Source organism: Fundulus heteroclitus, chromosome 16 (genome assembly GCF_011125445.2).
Source record: "Fundulus heteroclitus isolate FHET01 chromosome 16, MU-UCD_Fhet_4.1, whole genome shotgun sequence".
Taxonomy (NCBI): Eukaryota; Metazoa; Chordata; class Actinopteri; order Cyprinodontiformes; family Fundulidae; genus Fundulus; species Fundulus heteroclitus.
In genome coordinates, this window is record NC_046376.1 from 18,241,531 (window position 1) to 18,268,178 (window position 26,648).

Consider the following 26,648-nt stretch of genomic DNA (forward strand, 5'->3'; position numbering starts at 1 on the left):
ATAATCATTTATCCTTGTATTAATATATCAGCTAATTTAACAGACTCTGGTACTGCCCTTTGCAATCAAACTATTCTGAGTTATGGGTTATGAGCTGGTCAAATAGTATCTGAACCTTATGGCCAGATGTAACCAACAATGTTTGTGCATCGAGTTTCATTATGCTCGAAAACCCAAGCCCAAATGTTCTCTATATATATATATATATATATATATATATATATATATATATATATATATATATATATATATATATATGTATGTATTTGTGTGTGTGTGTGTGTGTGTGTGTGTGTGTATTTATATTGTTCATCCAACTATAAATTCGTTGTAAAAATCCAGAATTACAGTAGAAATGAGGAAACCTTTGTCAAACTGTATCATGGCGCCCTCTAGTGGCCAACATGTGATGATTTCACGTTCACTTGGTAAAGAATGGCTAATTTCTTGACATTTCTGAGGACACGCAAAACTATTTTTGTGAAAATCTTCTCAACTAAGCATACCAATTTGGCAATACAAGCAACACAGGGGTCTCGGATTCATAGTAATATATATTTTCAGGACAATTCAAGAAAATACAGTTTTAAAGTCAAGCACTGCAAGGATCGCAAATCAAAGCAAGTTAAAACAGAAAAAGTCTAAAACCCTGGTCTTTTACATAAAACATCTCCATATCTGAAACGTCACAATAAACCACAACCTCAGAAAACAGGTAAGAAAAGTTCAAGTTCACTTTAAAGCATGGAAATTACAATAAATAATTAGAAATACGAAACACAGTGCCATCCAAGATAACATACATGCCTTTGCTGGAAAGCACCACATCCTCTATAATAAATATGACAAAAGTTAAATATTTCTGCTTCACTTCTTTGCTTTTTGAAAGCATTTCATTCTTCTCAGCACTTTAACCTACATTCTTCTGTCTCGAGGTTTTAAAGAAATGTTCAAACACAGTTGCTTATGGACATTGATGATACTTCATACATCTTTAATCTTTTCTGGTCAAAAAGGTGTTTGGTGCAAGCATAATGATTAGAAGACAGGTCTAACACAGTGATTTTTTTTTCTTCTTCAGGAAACCAGTGGATACTTCTAGAATGAGAATAGTCAGTGTTTGTCAGTCATCAAGTGATCAGTTTACATCCTCTGGATCTCGAAAAGGCGCACATCAGTGTCATACCAGATGGGAGGATCTACATTGCTATAATAAAAAAAAGAAATAACTCAAATTAAATGGTGTTTAGTTGACAACGATAACAAATGGCGATAGAAAATTCTTTATACAATCATGAAATCCTTCATCGGCGTGATATAACCAAATCCAAGGAGTACCACGTGGCTCAATTTTTGGTTCCACAAATCCGTATATATACATGCCAACCATTGTGTTATCAAGATACAAGGCAATATATGTCACAGCTATGTGTCTCCTGATGACCCAAAGCTAATCTATATATCTTTAAATTTAATTTACATGTTAAGTCATGGACGGCAGATTTTTTTTTTCAGCTAAGACCTATAGTTTGTGTTTAGTGCAGACCCCCAGAGAGAAAACCTAACAGCGTAACTTCAAACACTGCCAGCATACCCTTCGAACAGAGTCAAAAGCATCTACTTCATAGTCGATTCACAAGGGCCACATCGACCCTTCAAAGTCCAATACAAGGAATAATTGTCAAATAATTGTCAGATAAAATAAATAAAAAAAATTCAAAGCTAATTGGATGCTTTTAAGTAAACATTTTTAATTATTGCCTAGTTATCTCCGTGTTCTTTGTATAATAACCAATTTGAAGTCATGTAATTATCATAACCAAAATATATATATTTTCTATGCACTTTGCGTTTTAGACGTGTCAAATTTAATTCAGAAAATATTTACTCGAAACAGCAAGTTTATTCAGGAAGGCAGTAATTTAGTGAAACAGGTAGAGGTCTCAGCGATCCTTGTATCAAACAAATTATTATGTACGCGTTTTATTGATAAATCATCATTTACAAGTATTTTGCTGGGATTATAAACAAACGTTAGGACACCACAGTTATACAGACATTTGGACGCCACAGTTTGACCATTTCTATCTCACCCCCCTATTCATTTTCTTCAGTTCCTCATCATTTGTAATTGTACAATTTATCTTTGTTTTATCATTTACGGTAATTAGTTTGATCACCTCTTATGTGTTTTGCGGTTGTTCTTCTGTTTTTTAATCTCTGTGAAGAACTTTGTTTTGTACCTATTTGCACAGGTGTCTAAGCAATAAAGTAGATCCCCCATTTTTACAAGAAGAGGTGCAAAATCAAGCCCTAAACTAACCTTTAGTTCCACCCACAGCTTAGAGTTTAGGGAGGGAGGGAGGGAGGATGTCAATTTTCCTTCCTAATTTTTACAAGATAATCAGTTACCCATGCTTATGTGTATTCGAAACATGCTGTGTTTGCTTGACTTACCGCAAGTAAACAACACCCCACATGTAGGTGCGAAACCACATAGCAGTGCCGGCATTGGCCTGATACTTTCTGATGAGGATGGGGTGAGGAACCGGCAACAGGCCCACTAACGTGCCATGCTGAAGAAACTTCAGGATCTCCGATTCATCTGTCAGGCCTCTGGAACGACACATAAAGCACACTTCTGCATTATTCCTGGCCATATTTATCAAGGGGTTCATTTGAAACTTTAACAATTCAGGGAATGGAACAGACTTGTCGATGCAGATCTTCTCCACCTGGGGAACTAGTACTTGTAGAAGACGCATGATAGTCTGCAGGGGCAGTTTGCACTTCCAAGAGAGGATCTGGGACAGTAGAGGAAATATTGAATTGTTGACTCTGTTAAATATCCAAAAATGTATCTACAAATAACGTTTCACAGTTCGCTCACCCATTCTGGTGTGGGAGTCCATAATGAAGTTGAAGAGGCACTTGACAAACGCCTTCTTTCCATTTCTGCTTCAGTGTAGAAAACATCCTGATAATAAAATGAAGAACCAGATTGAAAAATGCGCCGTAACGTTTATGGAAAACACCCGGAGACAATAACAACACACATACTTCATTGTCTCTGCCTGAGTTTGACTCTGTATCGCTGGTCCCAGCGGCTGCACTTTGGTCTGAGCGGACTGTCCGTGGAGAGTCTGACTTTGGGACGGACACCATGGTCCCGTCCTCGGATACCTGTGACTTTTCAGTCAGCTTATCGATGCCTGGAAGAAGTCCGGGACAGGACAACAGTCAACGGGGTGAGAGCGGTGACAGCTCAACGTTAATAAAAAGATTGGCCTCAAAAGTTGGAGAACCAGTTGGACTTGCTTACTGCTGTGGCGCTAGCTACGAAAGTGCTAGCTTTCTCTTCATTATAAACATTAAAGGAGTGTCTTCACAAGTATAGACGGTACTATTATGCCAATGGTTTAATGAGATAAAGACTGTAAAAAGAGTGGATAAATAGCTTATTTTTCAACCTTAATTATTTCATATGCATGGCAGCCATCTTGGAAATTTAAAACAAAGCAGCTTTCAGGAGCTCCAGCGCTCCTAGTATGATATTGTAAAAATTCAAGAGGCTAAAGTTGCATTTCCAAATATCCAAATATTTTATCTAGTTAAAAGTTGTTAAAAATTATCTAATACAACGGATGAGTGAGGCCTCTATTGAGCAGCTGCTATCCTAGCACAGCAGGGAATCTATTTAGCTTTCAAAACAGGAACTTTTTTTTTTTCAATTTCCAAAGAGAGCTGTTATAAAAAGAGGCTCATAAAACATTCAGCTGTTTTAGATGCTAACGGAGTGTCTGTACCCCATAAAACCGTTCTATATTAATTATGTAAAGGTCGGATGAAAAGTACTCAGCTGAAATGAGGGTACCTGGTATAGCTACTAGGCTGGTCTTCAGTGTGCCCGGCTCTGCTGGCACCGCGGGGTGGGAGCCTTCCATGGACACCGTCTCCTGGGAGCTTGTGCGCGAAATCACGTCCGGGGACTTTTTCTTCCTCTGCAGAGCCTTTTGGATACTAGCGGGGTCAGAGGGCAGGTTGGCCAGCTGGTGGAACACGTTGCGCTTGCGGATGATGGCATAGACAAGATTGCAGTTTCCTGGAAGTGAGATAAAAAAATTAAAATTAAAAAAAAAAAAGTTAGAAAAATAAACATGCAGAATTAAAAAAACAATTGGACATCACATTGCAACAGATGCTGCTTACCATCAAACTGGTACTGGATAATATTGTTGAAAGCCTCGAGAAGGAAGAAGACAAGGTGATGGTTCTGGGCAGCAGAGAACAGGAACCAGCTGGTGGAGAAGGCCTCCAGCAGGTGGAGCAGTTTGTTGGCAGCTACCATGGACAAGCTCTTTAGATAGGGGGAAACTGCAACACGGAGAATAAGAAGAAAATGTTATTTTGTTCAGTTATATGCGAGATATCCTTCATGACATGTGGCATTAAACATTTAAATGTTAAGGGATTTTAGAGAATTTTAAAACGAGGTCGATGGCAATTCACCGTTTACTATAATGGTAAGCAGGCAGTCAAAAAGGGGTTGGAGGCGCTGGTGTCCTGCAGTAATGATCTTGTGAAAAACCTAGAAAACAAACAGAGAAATAGCAGCGAGGCTTCACGTCACCCCAATGATGAATAATTACCATGAAGTATTTGGTCTCACCACTATGAGCAGGTCTGCGTGCGTCCCCGTGAATACCGGGATGTCCATCGGGACGTGGAGAGAATACGGCTTATTCAAGCGCACGCCAAAGTTCCTCTCTCCGCTCAGCAGGAGCAAAATAAACACGCCGATGTGCATGAGTCCGACGCGAGCTGCAAGCAAAGCACATCACATTGTGTGGCCGGTAAAATTGGCTGATAGAGCTTCCCGTTCCGTGACTTCGCAAAAATATTCAGATGCCTTAGACGTTCTCATATTTGTTTACGTTTCTTGATCATAATGCAGTCCGTCACAAGCAGCGAGGGTTCCACCCCTTCACGGTTTAAGGGTTGGATAGAAAGAAGCTTTTAGTCAAAGACTAATCAGCATAAACACCACATAAAACCCTTTCAGGCATCAGATCTGTTAACTGCTCCCACTGCTGCCCACCCACATTAAACTGTTTCATTCCATCATGCAGCACATTTACCTTTGGTTAAGATTGCCAGTTCAACTGGTGCAGTAAATACTGCTTTTGTACAGAAATTTCTAGAGAACCATAGATGGAAAAATAAAGTACAAATGTACTTTACTTTCGCACCTCACTTTTAATACCATTTTTGCAAGTTTGATTTAAATATAATAATTTCCCCCTGGTATCAATGAGGTTTTCTGGATATTTTTTTCTAGTGATAGAGCAACATCCAGTACTGTATAATTGGGGAGTGGAAGGAAATAAGTCATGGTTTCAAGCATTTAAATAAAAATCTGTGACATGCATTTGTATTCAGCTCACTTGAGCAAACACTGTGTAGAACTAGTCATTTTCCTAAATTTCTCGTTTCGAATTGTATCTGCACAAAGACTTGAACGTAAACATGTATTGATCTAAACCAGAGGTCATCAACTACATTTGTCTGAGGGCCAGAATTTTTTACAGCAGTTATGGCATATTTAGATCAATGTAAATTTTTTTCAATATAGGCTATTGCATTTTGGATGTAGGCCAAAAAGTTAAATTTTTGTCTGCCCTGATCAGAAAATGCATGCACACATGTTTTCTGGGCCCCCTAGATGGTTTCAACACCTACTGGTCTTCTTACAATAAAGTTGTTGTTTTTTTTTCTGCCCAATCTTCAATAAAATCCTGACTTGTTTTAAATGCACAACAAATAGTCGTCTTGTCCACAGATTCCCTCACCCGAGCTGTGTGTATTTGTAGCTCCTCTAAAGTGATTGGAAGCTTTTCTGATTAGTGCTCACCTTGCTGGGCCTTGCTTTTTGTGGACAGCCATGTCTCGGCCCCGTGTCCTTTCCATTTTCAGATTATGGATTGAAAAGAGCTCCATGAGAGTTTAAAGCTTGGTAAATTATTTTACAACCAAACCCTGCCTTAAACTTCTTCACATCTTTATTCCTAACCTGTCTACACGACCAACGGATAAGTTTGTTCACTGATTTTCCCTTCTTAGGATCTGGGGCTTCTAGTGGCCTTAGGTTGCACAGTATCATATTTGGGAGGTTTCAAGGACTCACACTGATCAGCCCTGGCATCATTCAGGTAATAGAGTATGGGAACAAGAACATCCAGCACGTCACTGCTCTTCAGGACAAAAAACAAGAACTTCTGTCGGAGGGAAGCATAAAACAAAACTGTGTTACTTAATGAAAGCGCAAACTCCTCTGATGCCTCAGTTTGTTTTAGGATTCTTCGACCTTATTGAAGTCGCAGAGTTTCCAGAAAAGCACCAGCAGCTCTTGGTGGAACTGGATCTTCTTGGTGGAATGGGGCAGGTACGTCTGAGTCAGAGGATTGGTCAGCAGACGAGCGAGGCCCTTCAGCACGAAGTCAAAGTCCTACAAATGGAGACGCATCAAGACAACTTTAAATAACAGAAGGAATGTGACCCAACATTTGGACTATTTTCTTTTTAAAAAAAGACTAGTAAACATACCTCTTCCCTGTGAATTCTTGACAAGTAATTGACAAAGAGATTCTCTGGGCCAGCGTTCTGCATACAGATCAAGAGTTGTTTTTGTCTTTTTTTTTTCTTCAGATAATGATGTAAAAAGCAACACTGTCAACAGGTTGACTGTCTCTGTCGTTCTCTAGTCGTACCTCTAACTCCTCGATGCTGGATGAAGAAGCAGCGGGTCGGGGAACCCCTCCATCGTGCTCCAACGTCACGATGAGGATCTGTACAGCCTGCTCCACCAGCTGCTCCCGGTAGTCCGCGAACAGCAGGTGGTTGTAGGGGATACCGTAGCCCACCGGATCGTAAGCACAGACCACATTAAGCAGAGATGTGAACAAAGGCAGAGCATGTCTGTGGGGGGGAAAAACATTGAAGAGACTGTTAGAGAATCACCCAAAAAACTTTATCTCAGTAAACATTTACCTGCGTGTTAGTACAAGTAGTCTGAAGTAAACATAAAAAGCTTCACTTTGAACCTGATTCAAATCTCAGCACAAAAAAAGGAGCACACCTCCATTAAAAACACAGAAATTTAGATTTTCAGCTGAAGAACGCGAGACTCTACCCAAGAGCTACAAACTGGAAGTGTTTGCAGGCTGAATGTTTTCTGTTACGAAGAGCATTCAGTTTGGTCTTTGAATCTGCAAAGACACGTCAAATCATCTGAGTTGATATTGCTTATAGAACTGAATCTTATTCATTCTCCTGCTGCAGGAAACAATAGCTTTTTACTCAAGTTTAGCAAAATTTCTATATTTCTTTTTATCTGCAAGACAGAGTAAAGAAGCAGAATTAACTAGTTTTCTGTTATTGGTTATGGATAATCAGGAATTGGCAGAGTTTCGTCAACAATAACAAAGCAGAGATTGCCCACACACACAATTTAGTCCAGAAATCTACCCGTCATGTAATTTTTGTCAAGTCCATCAAATATTATTTTCCTGTCATGCTTACTCTGTGTCTTAATCATACCCATAATACCAGAAATATGGCAATTTTATTTTCACAGGCTTTTCTTTTGAGCTACACATTGCAGATAACTCACTGCTACCTTCAGCCTGTTCAATGAAAACATTTTACACATTAGACTCAAACAGTTGCAAAGCAATTAAAAAATGTTTTTATATGTTTTTGAAGGAAACTTACTGGCTGTATCTGTGATCAAGGTCATTTGAAACCTTTTGGTATAAAAGAGGCAATATAGACCAGGATTCCAATAAGTTACAATATTGATAAAATATTTTAGACATTTTAGAAATGTAATTAAAAATTGTAACTGTAATAAATAAATTTGCTACACACAGATAGTTATAGTTCAAAAGTTGCTTCTGTTAACTTTAATGATTATGGCTAACAACTAATGAAAACCCAATATTATTTTTTTCAAAAGTTTTAAAATTATATACACATTGTGGCCTACAAAATCATAAGAAAGATTGCCGATTTAACAGTTGTCCTGATGACAATCGTTGACACCGTTCGTAAGCAGGGTAAACCCCAAAAGGTCCTTTCTAAAGAAGCTGCCTTATATTATATCTGAAGATATAAAGGGAAAGTTGAGAGGAAGGAAAAAATTGGGGACTGAATAAACCTGAAAACTCTCATCTGTTCATCAGAATAAATTATTTCAAATAATTAACAATAGAAAAGTGTTTCTAGAATTTTAACAAATAAAAGTTATTTCCATGCCGTTCTGGGCAGAAAAGAAGCACACACAGCGACCTCAAACTGAAATGCGGAAACAATGAACTGAACAACGGTTAAAGCAAATGGAAACAACTCTGCCTCACAACCTTAGTGCATCCTTTAGATTTAATGGTACAGAATTGCTAGAAAGAAGCAACGTGAAAGCTTCAAGAGCTTAAAATAGGCACATTAGATACTTGCCACTGGCGCCCCTCTTCTGTTTGGCTCTCCAGAAATTGGCAGATCAAAAAGAAACATAGCCAGTCCCTTACAGGCATTTTTATTGACTTTATTTAACATTTAAACATTTAGAGAAACTAAATTTGGGTTTTCATCAGCTGTATGTCACAAATACTTAAATTAGAAGTCAACACTTGAAATATATCATTGACCATATTGATGTAGATTTATCATGAGTTTCTCCTTTTGAATAAAAATAAATGAATTCAATTCAATTAAATTTTAGTTATGTAGTGCCAATTCAAGACACGTGTCATCTCTACAAAGTCAAATTCAATCAAACCAAACAGACAGATTGATCAAAAAGTCATAGATGACATTTTCATTTAAAATGATCAAATTATATGCAGCCATGTTTATTCTGACTGTGGGACGACCATATAAGGACCTGTTACCTGTTCTCCGTGGAGCAGAAGAACGTGACCCATGGGTTGAGGACGCTGTTGTCAGGTGAAGGAGGGAGGTACATGGCCTCTGAGAAGCATGTTAGTAACAATCTCAGCAGCTCTGCCCTGAAGGGAAAAAAAAAAGGATTATGTGACAGAAAGGGCGGGAAAAAAAATCCCTTTTTGTGGTTTAGATGAGGTCAGCTGCAAACTGACCTGTTGAGGTCGTGGATGTAGTTTAGAGGGGGGGACTGTGCAAATCCCACCCCAGCCTCCCAGATGTACTCACAGCTGTCTAAAGACTGCATGTTCTCCACTGAGTCCTTCAAAAGGTCACAATAAACAATTTCGACTTCATTTATTTAATTTAACCAATTCTATACACTTTAAACAGTGCCTAAATGAATAAAATGGCCACTTTTTTAACACTACTGACATTAAAAGGTGCCTGCCAGGAGACAAACGTAGTTCACCCTAAGGAAGAAATATAATGTGTTTTTCTTTATTGAAAAGGAAAAGCCTCACAAGATTATTGTTCCATAATTCAGTTTAGAGTCAAAAGTTGGAAAATAAAAAAGGAACACTTTAAATTTAGGGTTGCTTCTTTGCTAGACATTCTTTACATTCTGAAAGAGGAAAGTTTACTTCTTTCTGGTTTGACCAACGGAGCATTGCGCGTCACTAACTCTGCATTCAGCAAAACTAGAGTGACAGGTTAGTGAGGCAACTTCCGATCAGGAAGAAGGAAACAGTGCTGAGAAAAAAGGTTTGACCTTTCAATCGTGAAACTAAAAAAAAAGTGAGACTGGGATGAGCGAGAAACTATTCCAGACAACCGTCTCAACCACAGTTAATTTTAGTGCTGGGAAGACGACAGCTGAATGATGTGTTAAATTAGGTTGCACAGCGTTGGTACTCACTGGGCCTCTTCTGTGACTGTGCACTGTGAAGTCAGGGCAGAAGAGCAGGTCAGCGATCGCCAGGAGCAGCGACTCGGCCAGAGGTCGGGCTCCATCATCGTCATCCAGCTCATCTGTCTAAAAAAATATATATAAAAAATTTGTCTCAAAAAGCTTTATCTACATGTCAACATTCTCTTCTATTCATCAAAATGATGTATTTGCTATAGTCAAAAACAGACATAAGGTCCTATAACTTTGATGCCTTATTACTGTACTTTTCTGTACAGAGGAGACAAAAATGTGGAAACAATAAACTGAAGGTTAACATGAAGGAAAAAGGTCTGAAATACCACCATGCATACTTTAAATGTACAGAATTGTACAAAATCATTGGAAAGAAGCAGCTGTCGAGGCTTCAAGGTCTTAAAAAGAGTGCATCAGGCACTTTCCATGACATTTGCAGACCATGACCAAAAAGGAGATACAAAAAGACCACCATGGCGCCATTCCGAAGGTGCACTGGTATCTTTCCTGGGTGAATGGATCACACCTGGACAGCACTAAGTACAAGTGTGAAATGCACTCTGAACTGTCTAAGAGTGGTCTCACCTCAGGAGGGGTTCTGGGACAGAACCAAACCGAAGGACAACCCTCTGACCTGACAGGAATCCCTGCAAGCAGCAGAGTTACTGCCTGAACGTCTCTCTGTCTAAATCAACTTATATTTGGAACATTTATCATATCCAGGTTTGGTGGCATTATTTCCTTTCTTCATACAGTGCTGAAAACAAAACAAATTTCCTTGTAGGTTGTACTGATCATTGGATTACCTGGATGTTTTACTATTACGTGAGTTTTCTCTGAAGTGTGATCTGCTAAAGAACTTCTATGGAGCCACCATATAGAGTGTGTTAAGTATCAGCATAACTGTACGGTATGGGAACTGCACAGTCCAGAAAGAGAAAGGACTTAGCACGGGTGGTGAGAACAGCGCAGGGGATTGTGGCATATCGTCTGCAAGATCTAGACTCAATTTATGCAGAACAAGTCCAAGGAAGGGCCAGACGCTTCTCCACTGAGCCCACCCACCCAGGCAATGCGCTGTTTGCCCCTCTCCCATCACGCTTCAGAAGCCTCAAATCCAAAACAAATAAACTTAGAAACAGCTTCTTCCTAAGAGCTGTGAGGGCAATCGCCCCCTGATGGGAGACTGCAGTCCAACACTTTAAAATCACCTCCACAGTTACTAGCCCGTCATACGTTACAATTACCTTAATGTTACTGCCGACTTGCACACTATCATCTCAGAATATCTAAATGCACATTGCTGTAAACAAATCATCATTGTTCAATAAGCACCTTACTACTTCATTATCTGTTATCTGTGACTCTCCTGAACGCTAAAACAAACACACAAAAAAAACACTGTAACCCTTGTTCATTGCCTGTTTGTTTGTCAGTTTTTGCCTTTATTATGTGTAATGTGAACCAAAGTGGCCAAAGAGAAATTTTGCTACGGTGACAAATAAAATATTCTGATTCTCTCTTTTGACTGAAACAAATACATCCATCAAAAATGGCAAATGATCACACTCAGAGGTAAAAATGGCAACAGTCAGAAAATAAATGACCAAGGCACGCATAGAATAGAGACTGATCGACGCATCACAAAGAAAAATAGATTGAGAGTGGGGACAAAAAAGATGTTTCAGACAAAATGTTAAATTGTAATAAGATGGCAACCATAAAAAGACTCACAAGGAGCACAAAGACATTAGATTTGACGAAGAGATGCGAGTAACAACAATGACAAAGAGATGCAAAATGTTGCCTCAGGAGGTGAAGAAGAAAACAGCCTTAAGTCCATTTACCCATTCACAAATTAATATTCCTTCATTTTACTCCATGTCTCCATTTCATCACTCCCCACCTCCATTTTGTACTCATAAACAAACCTAAACTATTGCACATCAGTTTGCTTTTCTCTGTATTTAAGCATTACCACGGAGAAAGCCTTACAAATGCTCAAATCTAACATACAACTTAATTTCTCTGGATTTAATTTTAAGAAAAGCTTGAAATTTAACCGCATATCCATTCATGTTGGTTCTAATCCTAGTTTGGGGCAGCTGAGCCTCAAGAAATGTCCCACACTATCACTACTGATTAAAGTCAAATACCGTTAGGCATCCTTCTGCTGCAGATATTTACTGGAACCACATAAATACATTTTCTTAGAACAGATTGTTGGTAGATTATTTAAAAAAAAAGACTAACCACATGGGATCTACCAATAATGACCTCAATAGATGGGAAACGTTATCGAGACTATTCTTGTATTGATCTATTGATTCAAACATTGTTTTCACTCCATGCCCCGTCGCCACTCACCCCAGCGTGTCCAGCACCAGGCACCGTTGACCAGAAGAACCCTCTCCAGTCTTGGTCCTCGAAGATGTAGGGTAGGATGCGGGTGAGGATGTGAGTGCAGTTCAGGACCACCTGCTTCTCCCTCTCAGTGGGGCAGCCAGACTCTGCTCCCTGCACTAGTTTTTCCACCGCCTGGAAGCACGTAAGAAATTAAACAGATTTAATGCCTTGTTTTTTCTTGTAGTGTCACCGTTGCTTGACATGCATTTTGGAATTTAAATTTGTAAAGTATGCTGCAAACCTAGAACATGTTGTCTATATATTTAATGTTGTTGTTGCTTTTTTGTTTTTTTGTTGTTGTATTTTTTATTTTATTTTTTTTTTTGCAAACCGTCACTGAATAATCAGCACTTCAACAACAGCATCCATGAGCCTTTGTCTAAAACTGATAACAAACCCTGGCAACAAGCTTTGCTTCGAGGGCTCTTGTCTGCCTGCTTTTTATTTAATTATGCTGCGTGCCTGCGTGCGTCTGTTTTGTTTTAGATAGGCAGCTTCAAACGGAAGCTGGGAATAAGAGAGACAGGAAGCAGAGAAAAAGGAAAGGGAGTTGACTCATTATTCCCACATCTGAGGAGCTCCCAAAACAAAACAAAAATCCGTCATCATTTCATATATATATATATATATATATATATATATATATATATATATATATATATATATATATATATATATATATATATATATATATATTTAAAAGCAGTTATGTAAGGTGTTTCAGAGTGTACCTTATAGCAGAGAGTTGCCAGGTTTGACGGGGACTCCTCTCGGACAGCTCTTATCTCTGCAGCTGGCACCAGAGCAAAAACATCCTGGACTGTGATGGTGGTGTCTGCCCAGAACTGGTCCCAGAACACATCCTCTGTGGCTTCCACCGGCTGAGGAAAACACGGATACATTCATTCCACAGATTTTAAACATAAAAGTCAAATATAATGTCCACCCCTCTTTTTATTTGGCTGGAACGCATACTTCTTTTGTCTTATGGTACACACATATCCATTACCTTAATGACAATGTAAACACTGGTTGTTCTAGCAACAGTGGATGCTTTATCCTGCGCACCACCCTCAGCGTCCACCTGCCGCATCTGCAAACGCGTTTATCCCCGGAATGACGTCATCAGCTATGATTTATTTTCTTTTCTTTTTTTTTTTGCTGAACGCCGCTGGTTATTACCGTCAAACACAGAAAATATAGGCTTATGCCAGGATACACGGTTATAGTCAGTTGTCTCCCAATTCAATTGATGGCATGTGGCTATACCACACTTTGTTGACATATCTGTACAATTATGAAAATCGGCACTCTGCAAAATAAAAGGCTGTGTTTAGAAACGTCTGTATGCAGACGGAGGTTCTAATTTGGTTTTGCTGCTATTTCGGAGCTGCTCATGTCCGTGATGCTCCTCGGTGCGCTCTAGACGCTGATGGCAATGATTTGTTCCGACCACTGACGCTCATATCTACCTGCGTTTTGGTCGTGAGCTGGATCACCGCTTTCCTGAAATTGAGCTTTGAATCGCTGCTGCCCATTGCGGTCGATTCCCTTCAGACACGCAATCTGCTGCCGCTGAGAATCCCTGTTAATCTCACCTCCGTCCTACGCTTGAGTCATTGGCGGAGGCGTGTTTTTTTTTTTTTTTTTTTTCGTCTGTATGGAACGCCCGAAGTGCCGGAAATAAGTTAACATATAAAATGATTGCCATACATGCTATGAGTAGAATCAAACTTGAAATAATACATTTACATTGTTCTTGATTAGTTCTTAATTAGTTTAATTTGTCAATAGTTATATAATATTTCAAATAACAAAAGTAGTGATTAATAAAATATCACACGTAAATATGGAAGTGATTTCCACATTGTCATAATAATTGCACAGTTCCTTTGTTGTAGTGGGTCACTTCATCCACCACTGCAGTTCATCAAAAAGACCATGACGTTTGATTAGTTAATCAGCACGCCAAAAAATATGCTTCATATTGATAATAATAATAATAATAATAATAATAATAATAATAATAATAATAATAATAATAATAATAATAATAATAATAATAATACATCAAACTTATATAGTGCTTTTTTTGGACACTCAAAGATGCTTTACAAAACATTTATTTTTTTTTAAACGACTATGGAAAAGCAAGTTTAATGAGTGGGGTTTGAGATGCGATTTAAAGTTCTGTAATTAGTCTGAGTTCCTGATGGTTTGGGGCATAGATTAGAAGCATTGTTAGTCCTGCACCTGTGGCCCGTTCTTCGTACGTTGCTTAAAACATCCGAGATCAAATGACACATCCAAGATGATTTCATCCGGCTAATCATGATCCGGCTAATTGGGTTCTCCGAACACACCTGTTGTTTATGATTAGTATGGCTGGATTGAGTTATATGAGATAACTGCGCGTTCATGCGGTGCTTTAAAAGGGGAAATGTGTCGATTGTAGAAACAATGATCTGCAACGCTGCTATTTGCTGTTCAGTATGGCCAAAGAACACCCACAGTTTTTCTCACAAGCAGAACACGAGCTTTTAATGGAAGGTTATGCCGAATTTGAGTCATTCACAAGTACAAGTGAAAAAACAGAGGATATTCTACAAAATGGTAGCCTTTAATTATTATACTTTATTTTAAAAAGGCACTTCTTGTCAAGAGATCCAAATGTCGGTGTCATTCCTTAGACACTGGAAGTAAAGGACACGTGCAAACTGGGAATTTTAACAGAAACATTCTTTATCTATAAAGAATGAAATTCTTCCTTTCCCAAGTCATCCACAGTTTACATGGTAAAACTGTATTGCTCCGTGTCTAGATAACCCATCCATCGTTTTTTCTGATACAACATACGGCTCGACAGGAAGCAAGCCTTTCAAAGTAAAACTAAACTTCACAATAAAATGGCCTGAACAAATCTTCTTACTGAATATTATAAAACTAAAAAGCAAACCATCATACAAATAACTTAACTTCTATTTATGGCTCTAACACCACTTTTTCCTCTTTAAAAGCCACTGTTAAATGATGTGTTTGTCTGTTTATAACAGCCACCAAGAAAAATCTCTCTACAATCACACTGTCGCGCTGCGCTAAAGGATCCTGTCTATTGCGCAATACGGGATTAATTCGAAAAACTCTGCAAATTATTCTTGCACCTTCCGCAAAACAGGTTGCAGTCGTAAAAATGGACATGGCTACGGCAGACTTCCCTATCTCCTCCGCTTATACAGCTGCGATCTAATCCTGTTTACATGAAATAAGCCTGCTCGATAGCAGGCTTTAGCTGGCGCACATGTTGCTATGACAGCAAGTCCAAGATTAGTTTCGAAGAACCGAACGATCCAAGATCATGCCAAATCGTCAACGATCAAATCCAGCTAACTGAGTTAGCGACATAAGAAGAACGGGCCCCTTGGACTTTGATCCTGGTCATAAAAAACACATGTCTTCCCGCCCATAACCATCACATGGGTTAAAAAAGGTTAAAGGTACATGTTATTTAAGATTTTTAATTTATATGTCAGTAACTCACTCTGGTTGCATACAAGGTTTCTATGAAATATTACCACGTCCTGCTGGTGTATTGGTTGTTATTTTGGTCTTTTATGCTTTGTTTTTGCTCAATTTGTTCGTACATAAAGCCCTTTGTGTATATTCATAATAACAACAGAAGTACGCACTGTGCCTGTGCAGCCGGGTCTAAACAAGGAAGCAACTAATGGCTATTAAGATGTGCTCACCTTAATACAAATCGCTCCACATTGTAGCCTCTTTTGCTTCATTATCACCGCCATTTCCACAGCAGGCACAAGACAGAAATACAGTAGTACAATGGCGCCATCTAGTGACGATTTTACTTAACTGCCACTCCAGCCTTCTTACTCACATTTCTCCAGGCTTGGTTCTTTCTGGAATTGTCTCGGTAGTAATAGTTGGTTAAGTTATACAACTCAGGCCGACTGAGCTTGTCTTCCATGCTGAATAAAAACTGCTTCGTCTCAGCTGTAATCCTTCACCCAGCTATGACTTGCAGAGTTGATTGACGTGAGTAAATGTCATTATTGACACTGTCATAATAATGATAGCAATGCTCTGCTTAGCCTGTACAGTCTTAAGTACAAACAATATTATAGATAAATTGATAGATTGGTTCTTACCTTGACGCTATGTCCCTGCTTCCATATATGAACAGGAATTTTCCTTCTCCTTGTTGTTCTGATATGAGGCTGTATAGATTTATTTGATTAATAATGGTTGGTCTTCAATCCCGCTGAGCCACCGCTTTACCATGAGGCATTGCAGAGGGGTCGGGCTCCGTCCGGCATCATTTACCAGTCATTTTGTAGTCAGGCATTTCTGATAGTTTTGCTGTACTCACTGTGGTGCCACGTCTGTTTATATCTACTCATCGTGCCCGTTGAGGGGGTTATTTAGGCTCAAAAGGACTATCAAAACACTATCAGAATGGACTCCTTGTCATGATCAAACGGTTTTTGGCCTTTTTATAAGCATATGATGTGCCTATGTACCTTGGAATAATTAGATGTGCTCTTTGTAAATTGAAGGGATATTAAATTGATTATTTAATTTATAACTTATTAGGTTAATTCATCTTACTTAATTTATGAGATATAGGTAATACTTTTGATGATTTATTTGTAAATTTGTAAATTAATTGTTTGATTGTGAAGTAATATTGCAAATAAATAGATAAATAATAATTCTAGCAAAAACTAGGAAGAAAACCAGACAGTAAAAGCACCATGATCAAAGGATGTTTTGTGCTCTTTTTTGGATCCTACAGTTTTGGCTCATCATATTAATGAGAGCTGTTCAAATGAGCCAACTGTTAAAGAAATAGAAAACAAGAGAAAGCTACCCTAATATCCTGTTATTTATGTAGAAATAAGCATATCATTAAAACATCAAAATAAACTAACCAGCTCTCACACGGGGATCCGGCTCTTCTCGTTCATGCAAACGAGTTGACAGACCGAACATGCTCGGACACGGACGTCACACAGGCGAGTCTTTGCGCAGCCGCAGTGAGTTGTAAACACAGCAGTTGCGGTTGTACGCCTGAGAGCTAGTCTGAGCTAAAGTCCAGGGCAGTCTTTCGCCTCGGATCGTTTATCGACATTTTGATTTAAGTTGGCAGGACCCTGGGGGAATTCGGCATTATATAATGCTGTCATGAAACGTCATGAGAAGATTCCTGATATAGAAAAATACGTTAGCTCGCTATGACGTTAGCGTTAGCTCGTAACCAATGACAAAGCGCCTGCGAGGAATTGTTAACCAGCTAGCAAAAAACGTCTTGTTGTGTTGTTGCCATTTAACGTCGCTTGTAGTTGCCCGCATTGCTTAAAGTAGTAGTTTATTAACGTGGCAGCGTTGCCAACATGGGCTACAGTATAGCCCCGTTTATTCAGCGCAATTAATTAGTTAGTTGGGAAAGTTAGCTTAAGCAAAGCAATAGGCCATCAACAGACATCTTGGGACGATAAAGAAAAAGCCGAACAATTCTTTCGGGTCTGAACAACGACAGAAGCTCCTCCGGGTGGGGAAAAAAAAGTGTTATCATATGTTGACTGAAAACAGGTGAGTTAATCCTGCTGCTCGGCTTTTTAATAATTATGTAAGGGGTTTGAAACATTGTTCGCTGATCCATCACACCTCGCAGTAGCCATTTTAAAATCGTAGATTATGCTAAAAAAAAAAAAAAGAGTAGCGGTTGTCTATGCGCTGGGTGTGCCTATCATAACGGTGTTGGTTTGACGATAATCCGGTTAATATGTAATGTTCTGGTAGAGTTACTGCTTTGGACCACTAACATTAACTTGCCTAAATACATCTGCAACAGCCCGATCCATGTCTCTTTGCCGCAGTGTTTAAACATTCTACTCGTTTTTAAAATGACATTTTTTTTTTAGAAACAGCTATTGTGTTTCGCTAACACCGATCTTTTTTTCTTTTTAGTCGTTTTATGTTACAATTCCCAGTGGGTTTCGCGTAAAGGAGCGACGCAGAGTGGAGTATAATGGTGTGGCGTAACCGAATGTATCCCTGTTTTTTCTTTTTTTTCTTTTTTCAGAAGATGGTTTTACTTATGTAAATGTGAAGTGGGGTGGGTTTGTATTAACCTCACACTCCAGAGCAAATGCGTGTTTTAGGCAACCACAGCTGGAGGTCTTTTGTAGTAGGTTGTTGTTTTTGCACATGTATAGATTGTAATTTCCACCTTTTTTCTTTGGAAAACATCTCCAGCTTTTTCAGACTGGAAGGACGGCGTCTGCCAACGTCCCTCCACAGATGCTCAGTTGACCTTATCTCAGAACCTGAGTATCATTTTAACATAAGCCATTCTAAAACAGGTTTGGCTGCGTTTTAATTCCCCTAGAAGTACTGGCCATCTGTATGGATCATTTTCTTTGACCTTTTGAAGCCGGTCGGCCTTTTTGTCTTTGTTTCCCGTTGAAAATGTGACTTTTAAGCCCACTTCTCCCATCCAAATTTAGCCTAAAACAAAGGTTCGCCTGCAAGGGCCTTCTTGGCTTCATCCATTTTCAGCTGTGACCAGCTCCTCTGTGCCTGATGAAGAACTGTGTCCCCCCCCCCCCCCACAACATGATGCGGCCGCCACCGTGTTTCACCATCGGTTTCCACCTGCTGTGATGTTTGGGATCTCGGCCAAACAGTTAGGCGGTGTTTTCTCGCATGACCCGAGCAGCACCCTCGTCATCTTTCCCCTCCATGGCTTGTTGCAAATGACACTTCTTACAGCTTCCTTTCAGCAGTGACTTTGGTTCTTTTTACTCTTTATATTTAAAAAACAAAACAAAAACGATACCTGTTGAGTGCATGACTAGTAATTGTCCTGTCGACGAACGCCACATGAGCGTTGGAGTTCTGCAGCTCCTTCCGAGTGACGTAGATGTCGACATCTTTGTTCTGGTCAGGTGACTTCCAAAGGTTGTCGCTTGCTCTGGGTTATGTTTAGGGGAGTGTTGTTTTTATTTGTAGACCATTTTTGAAAGCCACGCGGCGATTTTCTTCCACGTTACAGCCGCACGCTACCTGGTGTCGGACCGTCGTGTAAAATCTGCAAAAAAATAAATAAAATAATGTACATTGAAATGTGGGACCGTAGCGAAATGCACCGTTGAATCACTGCGGAGAAAAGCCCGTTGCTATGCCTTTACCCCGATTTTTCAGGGATCTTGCTTGTGTTTCTGCTTTCCTGACGCAGGAAACGACAGCACAGCGGTGGTGATGAGGAGAGTAGCCACCTGGTGCCTCAAGCCAAAAGGCAGAGCAGGGCTCATCCTCTCTCCCCTGAGCCAGGTCGAGATGCTTGGGACTCGGAGGTACTCTTTCGTTATGACTCTCTTTCCAAAAGCATATGAAGCCTTTTGTGGTTTCTCCTTTCGGGGGAGCTTCCAGTTTAACTGTAAAAGGTGTCAACTAGAGGCATTTTTTTTTTTATCCAACAGACATCCAACAGCGAGAGCAGCAGCAACATCAGCAGTCCTGAACATGCAGCCGGGAGTCGGTGCGCTCTGGGCCCCTGCAGTCCCTTCAGCTCAGGCCTCTCGTCAGAGCTGGGCTGCCCAGCGAATCAGCTGTCGTACCTGCAGATCAACCGCATCCTCAGGGAGGCCCACTTCTATAGCCTGCAAAGCCGAGGTCAGCTCAGAGACCCAAGATGAGATGACGCTCTCCTCTGAGACGCCAAAGGACTGAAAGTGTGTCGCGGCATCGTTTGCCGATGGTTTCTTTCAGCTCTTCCTCCCCTCTCTTCAGTCATTGCAACATATCACAGCTCCGCGCATCCGTGTGTGGAGGGCAGTATCTAGGAGCAGTTCATCTATCACATAAATCACAGTGATTTTTATTTTGTGTTTTTTTTTTTTTCAGGCGAGCAATAACAACTTTGATTCCTGTGATGTACTCGAAACATTCTATAATCCACTTATTTTCTGACCAATCAGGTTTACCAACTGCTCTGAGAGCCTTACTGTGTACACGACTGATTGTGGGTTCGTGTGTGTCCTCATTAAATTGTACATGGAAACAGTAGAGATGCTGAAGTGGTACCAAACGTGAGTTTTGGCCCAGTCGGTGTGAAGTGTTTAGTCTTACAGTAGAGTACTTGCAGAATCTGTCGAGTGTGAGTACATGGACCAGTCTCAGGGAGGATATGTCTTAGACTGCTCTCTTGCTTTCATTTGGGGGGGGGGGGGGGGGGGGGTTATTTGGGTAAGACTATTTCAATGTTATCTTCTAGAATTCAATTTAGTGAAGTCAGACCTAGAACTTAGGGTTACTACAGCACTCCAAAATGCTTGGAGATCTACTCGGATCATATTTTAGACTAACCCTGTGTGGGTTTAAAGTTTTCTCACCCACTATGTAGTTTGTGAACAGACTTGAAGATTAGATGACGTTATTTTCTTTCAGCCTTCATCGTCCCCTGGGTTCATTCATTTATTTGATTTTGCTTTCTCCTGATCTGAACAAGACTTAGTCTGATAGGCTGGTTGTAAGAATCGCTTTACTGCCTTATAATAGCTACATTTTCTGATCACAGACATAAACTTTCTTTCAAAAATATTCATACCTGTTGGAACTTCTTTGACATTTTGTCACATCACAGCCACACATTTCTGTGCTTTTTTTATGTATGTATATATATATATATATATATATATATATATATATATATATATATATATATATATATATATATATATATATATATATATAATTAGTAATAGAACAACAAAAAGTACTCCATGAGTGTAATGATGAAAAATCACATAATTTAATTTATTTTGCAAACAAGAAATCTGCAAAGTGTGCTGTGCTTTAAGGATGGGTGATATGGACTTAAACTTTTAGCACAACATTTTCTGAAATTTATGATGACGATAAAAAAAAAAAACATAAGGTTTCATCACATTCTTTTTTTCCTGTAGATATGTCCCAGTATATACTGATCTAAAATGACTCTATTATTTAAAAAAAAAAAAAAAGGCAACTTTACACTGGTTCAATTAAGTAGTACTAAACAACACAAATGAATTGCATTCAGCTACATATTTCAAATATATAGACTTTTCTTTGTGTTATTCTCTTCGAACCAGCGGTGGAGCAAATAGTTCATAAAGGTAACAATCAATGGTCCTTCTGGAGGCCCATGGAAGCTCCTCCAGAGTAATAGACCATCTGGCTGCTTCTCTGAGTGATGCTGTTCTTTTCCAACCCGTCGGTCTGGGTGGAAAACAATGCGTTTTTTGGTGTCTCTCCATTTAGTGGCAGGCGATTAAAAATAACAATTCATTGCTAGTTGAGATAATTTTAAATAATTTTTAAATGTTTTTTTTTATTCATTAGTTATAGTATTTACGTTTATTGTTGCTGTGTTTCTCGGCCGTCATGATGCTGTTTGCTCACGAGTGTTTAAGACTTCTGACACCTTCTCAGAACAGCTGGATTTATACCAAAATCCCATTTTTTTGTTTGTTTAAAAAGAAGAAAATCCCGTCTTTCCCATCCACTTCATAAATATGCACTAATTTGTGTAGGTTTAAAAGTTTAAGGGTATGAATACTTTTGCAAAGCACCATAGACACACTGCAGGCTAAGGGTCTGCAACCAGAACCGCAAGTAGCTCTTTGAACCATACAAATTGGCTCTTTATAACCCCGTCTAAAAATGATGAAGAAGCAACTATTTTTTTAAATGATAGATATAACAAATGCAGCATTTTTTTTTTTTTTACAATAATTGCATCCAGTCCCAACAACAGAATTACAAAAATTCCCAGTATTTTTTTTAAATCCATTTTCATGTCATTAAGTTGGAAATTGCTTTTCTTTCCATCATTTTCCACAAATAACATATCAGCATGATCCTGTAGGAGGAAAACGTATCCATCCTGTTTTTGATTTATTTTTTTTTTATCTAAAAATGGAAATAAAATGATGGTTCTTTAAAAATTATAACACATTTCCATAGTAAACATCAAAAAATTATAGTTATTTTTTTTAAAGGTAATGTTATATTTTTGGCTCTAAATGAGGTTTTTGAAGCTGGACTGAGGGCAACGATTGCTTTTTGGATTGTAAAGGTTGCAGACCCCTGCTTTTGGATTGTTTCTTTGGAAAGCCAGGTTACGAAGTTAAAAATTACCACGACTACAACCAAAAGAAGAGCCCATTTAAGATGGCTGTATTGTGTATCAAAGGAATGATTGAGACACTCATGATCTGGTAGATTTGTTTCGTTTCCAGAGTGTCATCTTCCAACAATCAGAAGAGCCACAGCGATTAACAGCGATCAACATTTAAAGTGTTTCCATCTGCCGTGACGATTTGGGGTCATTTCTTTTTATTGTGGTTATAACTGAAATCTTATAAGCACAATTGTACTTTTGTTTCCTCGTGATCATAAAGAGAAGTGTTCATTTTTCTAAGAGCTGAAGTAGGAGGAAATGGTATGTCTTTGGACCGTGCTCCCCTGCATCTCACCAAAAGTGCAAAGGAATGTTCAGCAATGCTTTGACAATATGTACACATGCTTTAATACATTTTAAGCCTTTATGTGTTTTTCTGTTGCTTTCTTTTTTTTTTTTTTTATTGTGGACAGGATCTACTGATGCTGGTAAAGACATACACCTCAATTTGTAGAACAGCTGCAAAAAGCCCAAGATCTCATGTCTGGGGCTTGATTATCTAAAGCCTGGTAAAAGGGTTTTTTACATGATCTTCCTTGCTTTATACCAGATTTCCAAGAGTGATCGGCCAGTTGTTAAGTTAATGGAATAAAGTTTGGTATGGTGCGTTGTGTGCAAAGTAGAAGTAATGCGTTTCTTTTTTTTGGCCGTTTGCTTGCGTGTTTCCAAATCTCGGGTCATTATCCAGATAACGACCCTAAAAAAAAAAGTCAATCAAATCAGTTTTTTTCATGCATATTTCATGGGCGATTCAGATCACAAGTTTTCATCCTGACTAGTCGATAATCAAAACACAAATTTTTCTTTAAAGATTTTTTTTTTTTCGGCTGATTTTGCCAAAAGAAAATATTTTTTTTGTTTTATTTGGAGAGATTTATCATCACAAGCCTTCCTGCCCTATTCAAAGGTTGCTTAGCCTGAGTCTCCGTGCACCGGATGCCAGCTGAGCATCCCAACCTATCCTGATTTAAGGGGGACCGCATCACTCCTAAAGTGGGATCCGTTTCTTGATGATTTGTTGTCCTTAAGCAACACATTTGAAACCTATGTGTCGAAAATGAAAGCATTTTGGAGCTATGGTTCATATTTATTTTTTGGGATTATATATTTTTTGTATTTAGAAATCTAAAGTGACATTATAGATGTTTGTTTTTTTTCTGCTCCGGTGTATATTCTCTCATTTAAGAAAATAAAATTCGATTTCAAAGCGAAATACTCTCAGATGTTTGCATCAAGTGTATATATATATATATATATATATATATATATATATATATATATATATAAATGTGTGTGTGTGTGTGTGTGTATATGTTGTTTTTTTTACAAAATGTCTGAAGTGTGCTTTACTGATGACCACTTACGGAGGAGCTTTTACCTCTTGCTTGTTAATGCTATCAGCATATACCTGCCAGGTTGGCATGTATTATATCCTTTGAGCACGCCCCACTGCAACCCCCACCAGCACAAATGCCTGGTAATGAATGGTTTCCCATGAACTGACCCTTTTTAATGAGACATGACCTAAGTCTCAAGGAGGAGCTTAGAAAGGTTTCTTTAATTAGCACAGTGCGTGTCCTTGTCACAGACACAGTAACAGATTACATACATTAATGCACCGCTCGTAACCACAGTTACCGTGGTGGAGGCGCCGAGTTCTCATTACTGGCCTGCTTCGATTCCCCCACTCAACTTCTGCTAAATTTGAGATGACAAATGGGCCAATGATACATGAGAGGCCTCCTACGCAGCAGCGACACCACTCTTTAATCAGTACCTTGTTATCAGAGAAATAAAGAAAATGTCAATAAGCAAACATGCACATGAGGATTTAATCTTACAAAAGTGTAATTGCAGTTATGTTTGTTTGGGTAAATAAGTACTGGAACCTCACACTATGTTAGTAAGGGGCTGAAAATGCAAAAAAAAAAAAACAAAAAAAAAAAACTGATGCATATTGTGTACCAACAGTGCAGTATATTTGGAAAGTTGATTAATTTCAATAATTCAAAAAGTAAAATCTATATCATTCAGGCATTTATTTTTGTTAGTGTTATGAATTATTTGACCCTGCTTTCCAAGTGAAATGCCAAATTTGCTTTAAGCTTTAAAGAGAAGCATGGACACCTGAGCAACAACTCGGCCTTTTTACTTATGACTGTTGATGCCCCCACTTTTTCCTTCCACTCAACTTTTCCATAATATGCTTACATACAACTTTCTGTGAACAGCCACCTTCCTTAGCAGTGACCTGTCAATGAGTGTCTGCAGAACAATTAGTATCAAGTCAGCAACCTTCCCCATGATGGTTTGTTTAAAATGCATCAATATTTTTGTTGCCCGTGTGTTATATTTTAGATTTTTTTAGAATCAAAATTTGGGGGTTCCATTAGATCTATCATTCAATTAAACATAAACCCATGAAATGCATCGCTCTGTGTGTAATAAATCTATGCAACTTTTTTTCGTATTGAGTTGAATTACTAAAAACATTTGATCACATATGTACATAGAATAAGTCATCAATTTATATTTTAAAGATATGAAAAGGAAACATAAATATCTAACCGAGTGTTTTGCAACTAACTACGTACATAAGTAAGTTTTAAGTGATTTTTGCAAATGTCTGGTTTGTCTGGCAGATGTTCTTAAAAAGACCAACAGAGGGCAGCAGAGCCCTTGACTTTGCTGCCATCCTAACAGCCAAAACTCATACATGCTGGGTCATTCTACTGTGGGATCAAGAAATGTGGGCTTTGTGAAAGATTGTTTATCTTTAATCTGTTTTCTCATACAGAAACGCGCCCAGATTGTCCTTTTCCGTGCAGTAAACAGATACGAGGCTGGGTGATGATGAATGGCTCGTTTCAGCTGAGTCCAGGGGCAAGAGAAAGTTAAATGGACTGTCCTTGTTCTTGGGTCTCTGTATGCGCATATTCTGTTATATTTTTACCATGGCCAGTGAAACAGATCTGGGTTGGCCTATGGTTTGTATTCTTGGGTCTACTCTGCTATTTCCCCATCTTCCTGTGAAGATAAATGGACAGTTAAAACCAGAAACACCCAAGACTACACATGAGCAAACGTGTATATGTTTTTCTTTTACGTGATTATTGCCAACAGTGGTAGCATTATTCCACATTCAAAATTTTAGAATAATTCTAAATTCAATTTCAAACAATTGATCTGTGTAAAAAAAACAACAATAAAACCTACCACTGTAAGAGATTGGTTTGACCAGGGGCACAATTATTTGCATCATTGACAGTTCTTATGAAATAAATGAACCTGGACCATTTTTGCTATTCATACAGTCTTGAGAAATCTGGTCAAGTATTGAATTTCCTCTAATCCTCTTTATGCTCTGGACATGTATGGGGAAGAAATGAATATAGAAAAATGTTTGGCTTTCAACCCTTTTTTCTTGTTTTATACTCTCAAGGACAAAAAAAAAAAAAAACGTACTAATGTTTAATAAATCAAGAATCAAAAATTCTCTATTGTTATCATGCAACAATATTAAAATTTTGGTTGGACACCAGCTCATTATTCACCTATAATACAGAGACACAAATCAAAGTAAAATGTTCATGTTGCATGTACTGAAAACACACGGTAAATGCAAATGATTTAGCATTTATCATTGATTTGCCACCAACTTGGTTTGAACATTTTATTCATCAGTATTTCTTTTTTAATTATCATTAAAGGTAATAACCCCCCCAACACAAATCCCTGCCATTCGAACCAAATGGCAGGGATTGGTTAGATTTTTTGCAGGCCAGCGGCTCCCACAGAAATATAATATTTTAACCTCCTTTTTCTTTATACAATATGTATTGACTACTGTCAGGATGGAAGAAGCATTTTACCTGGTATAACAAAAAGTGTTGCTGAACAGGATTACCAACTATAGCTTTAACTGACTAAATACACATTAATTTAAAACTGAATAGTAGCTTTGTTTTTTATACAAAGCAACTTTATATTCCGTTTCAACCTCAATTTAAAGTTTTCTGGTTTAGCTGACAAAATATTCTTTCTGGGAATTTTTTTTTTTTTTTTTACAAATAAAGTGGAATAAAGGTGCCAATGTAACCTAAGCTATCCTTTAAATAATCAGCATTTAGAGTAGAA

At 38.5% G+C, this 26,648-nt stretch overlaps 2 protein-coding genes across 2 annotated transcripts; one reads left to right on the forward strand and one right to left on the reverse strand.

Moving 5' to 3' along the window:
- Positions 1 to 536: 536 nt before the first annotated feature.
- On the reverse strand, positions 537 to 13,899 carry hid1a (HID1 domain containing a). The gene is made up of 19 exons (XM_036148294.1): positions 13,741 to 13,899; positions 13,000 to 13,149; positions 12,230 to 12,400; positions 9,857 to 9,973; positions 9,153 to 9,259; positions 8,946 to 9,062; positions 6,768 to 6,975; positions 6,604 to 6,660; positions 6,365 to 6,505; positions 6,185 to 6,275; positions 4,670 to 4,821; positions 4,510 to 4,588; positions 4,210 to 4,374; positions 3,875 to 4,102; positions 3,061 to 3,212; positions 2,891 to 2,977; positions 2,713 to 2,804; positions 2,458 to 2,616; positions 537 to 1,207 (listed from the first exon to the last, which is right to left on the reverse strand). Exons 1-19 carry the CDS (start codon positions 13,804 to 13,806, stop codon positions 1,144 to 1,146), a joined length of 2,403 nt encoding a protein of 800 aa, XP_036004187.1. The 5' UTR covers positions 13,807 to 13,899; the 3' UTR covers positions 537 to 1,143.
- A 3,408-nt stretch (positions 13,900 to 17,307) lies between these two features.
- On the forward strand, positions 17,308 to 20,887 carry LOC118566392 (protein FAM104A). The gene is made up of 3 exons (XM_036148347.1): positions 17,308 to 17,875; positions 19,524 to 19,641; positions 19,768 to 20,887. Exons 1-3 carry the CDS (start codon positions 17,859 to 17,861, stop codon positions 19,981 to 19,983), a joined length of 351 nt encoding a protein of 116 aa, XP_036004240.1. The 5' UTR covers positions 17,308 to 17,858; the 3' UTR covers positions 19,984 to 20,887.
- Positions 20,888 to 26,648: the final 5,761 nt, after the last annotated feature.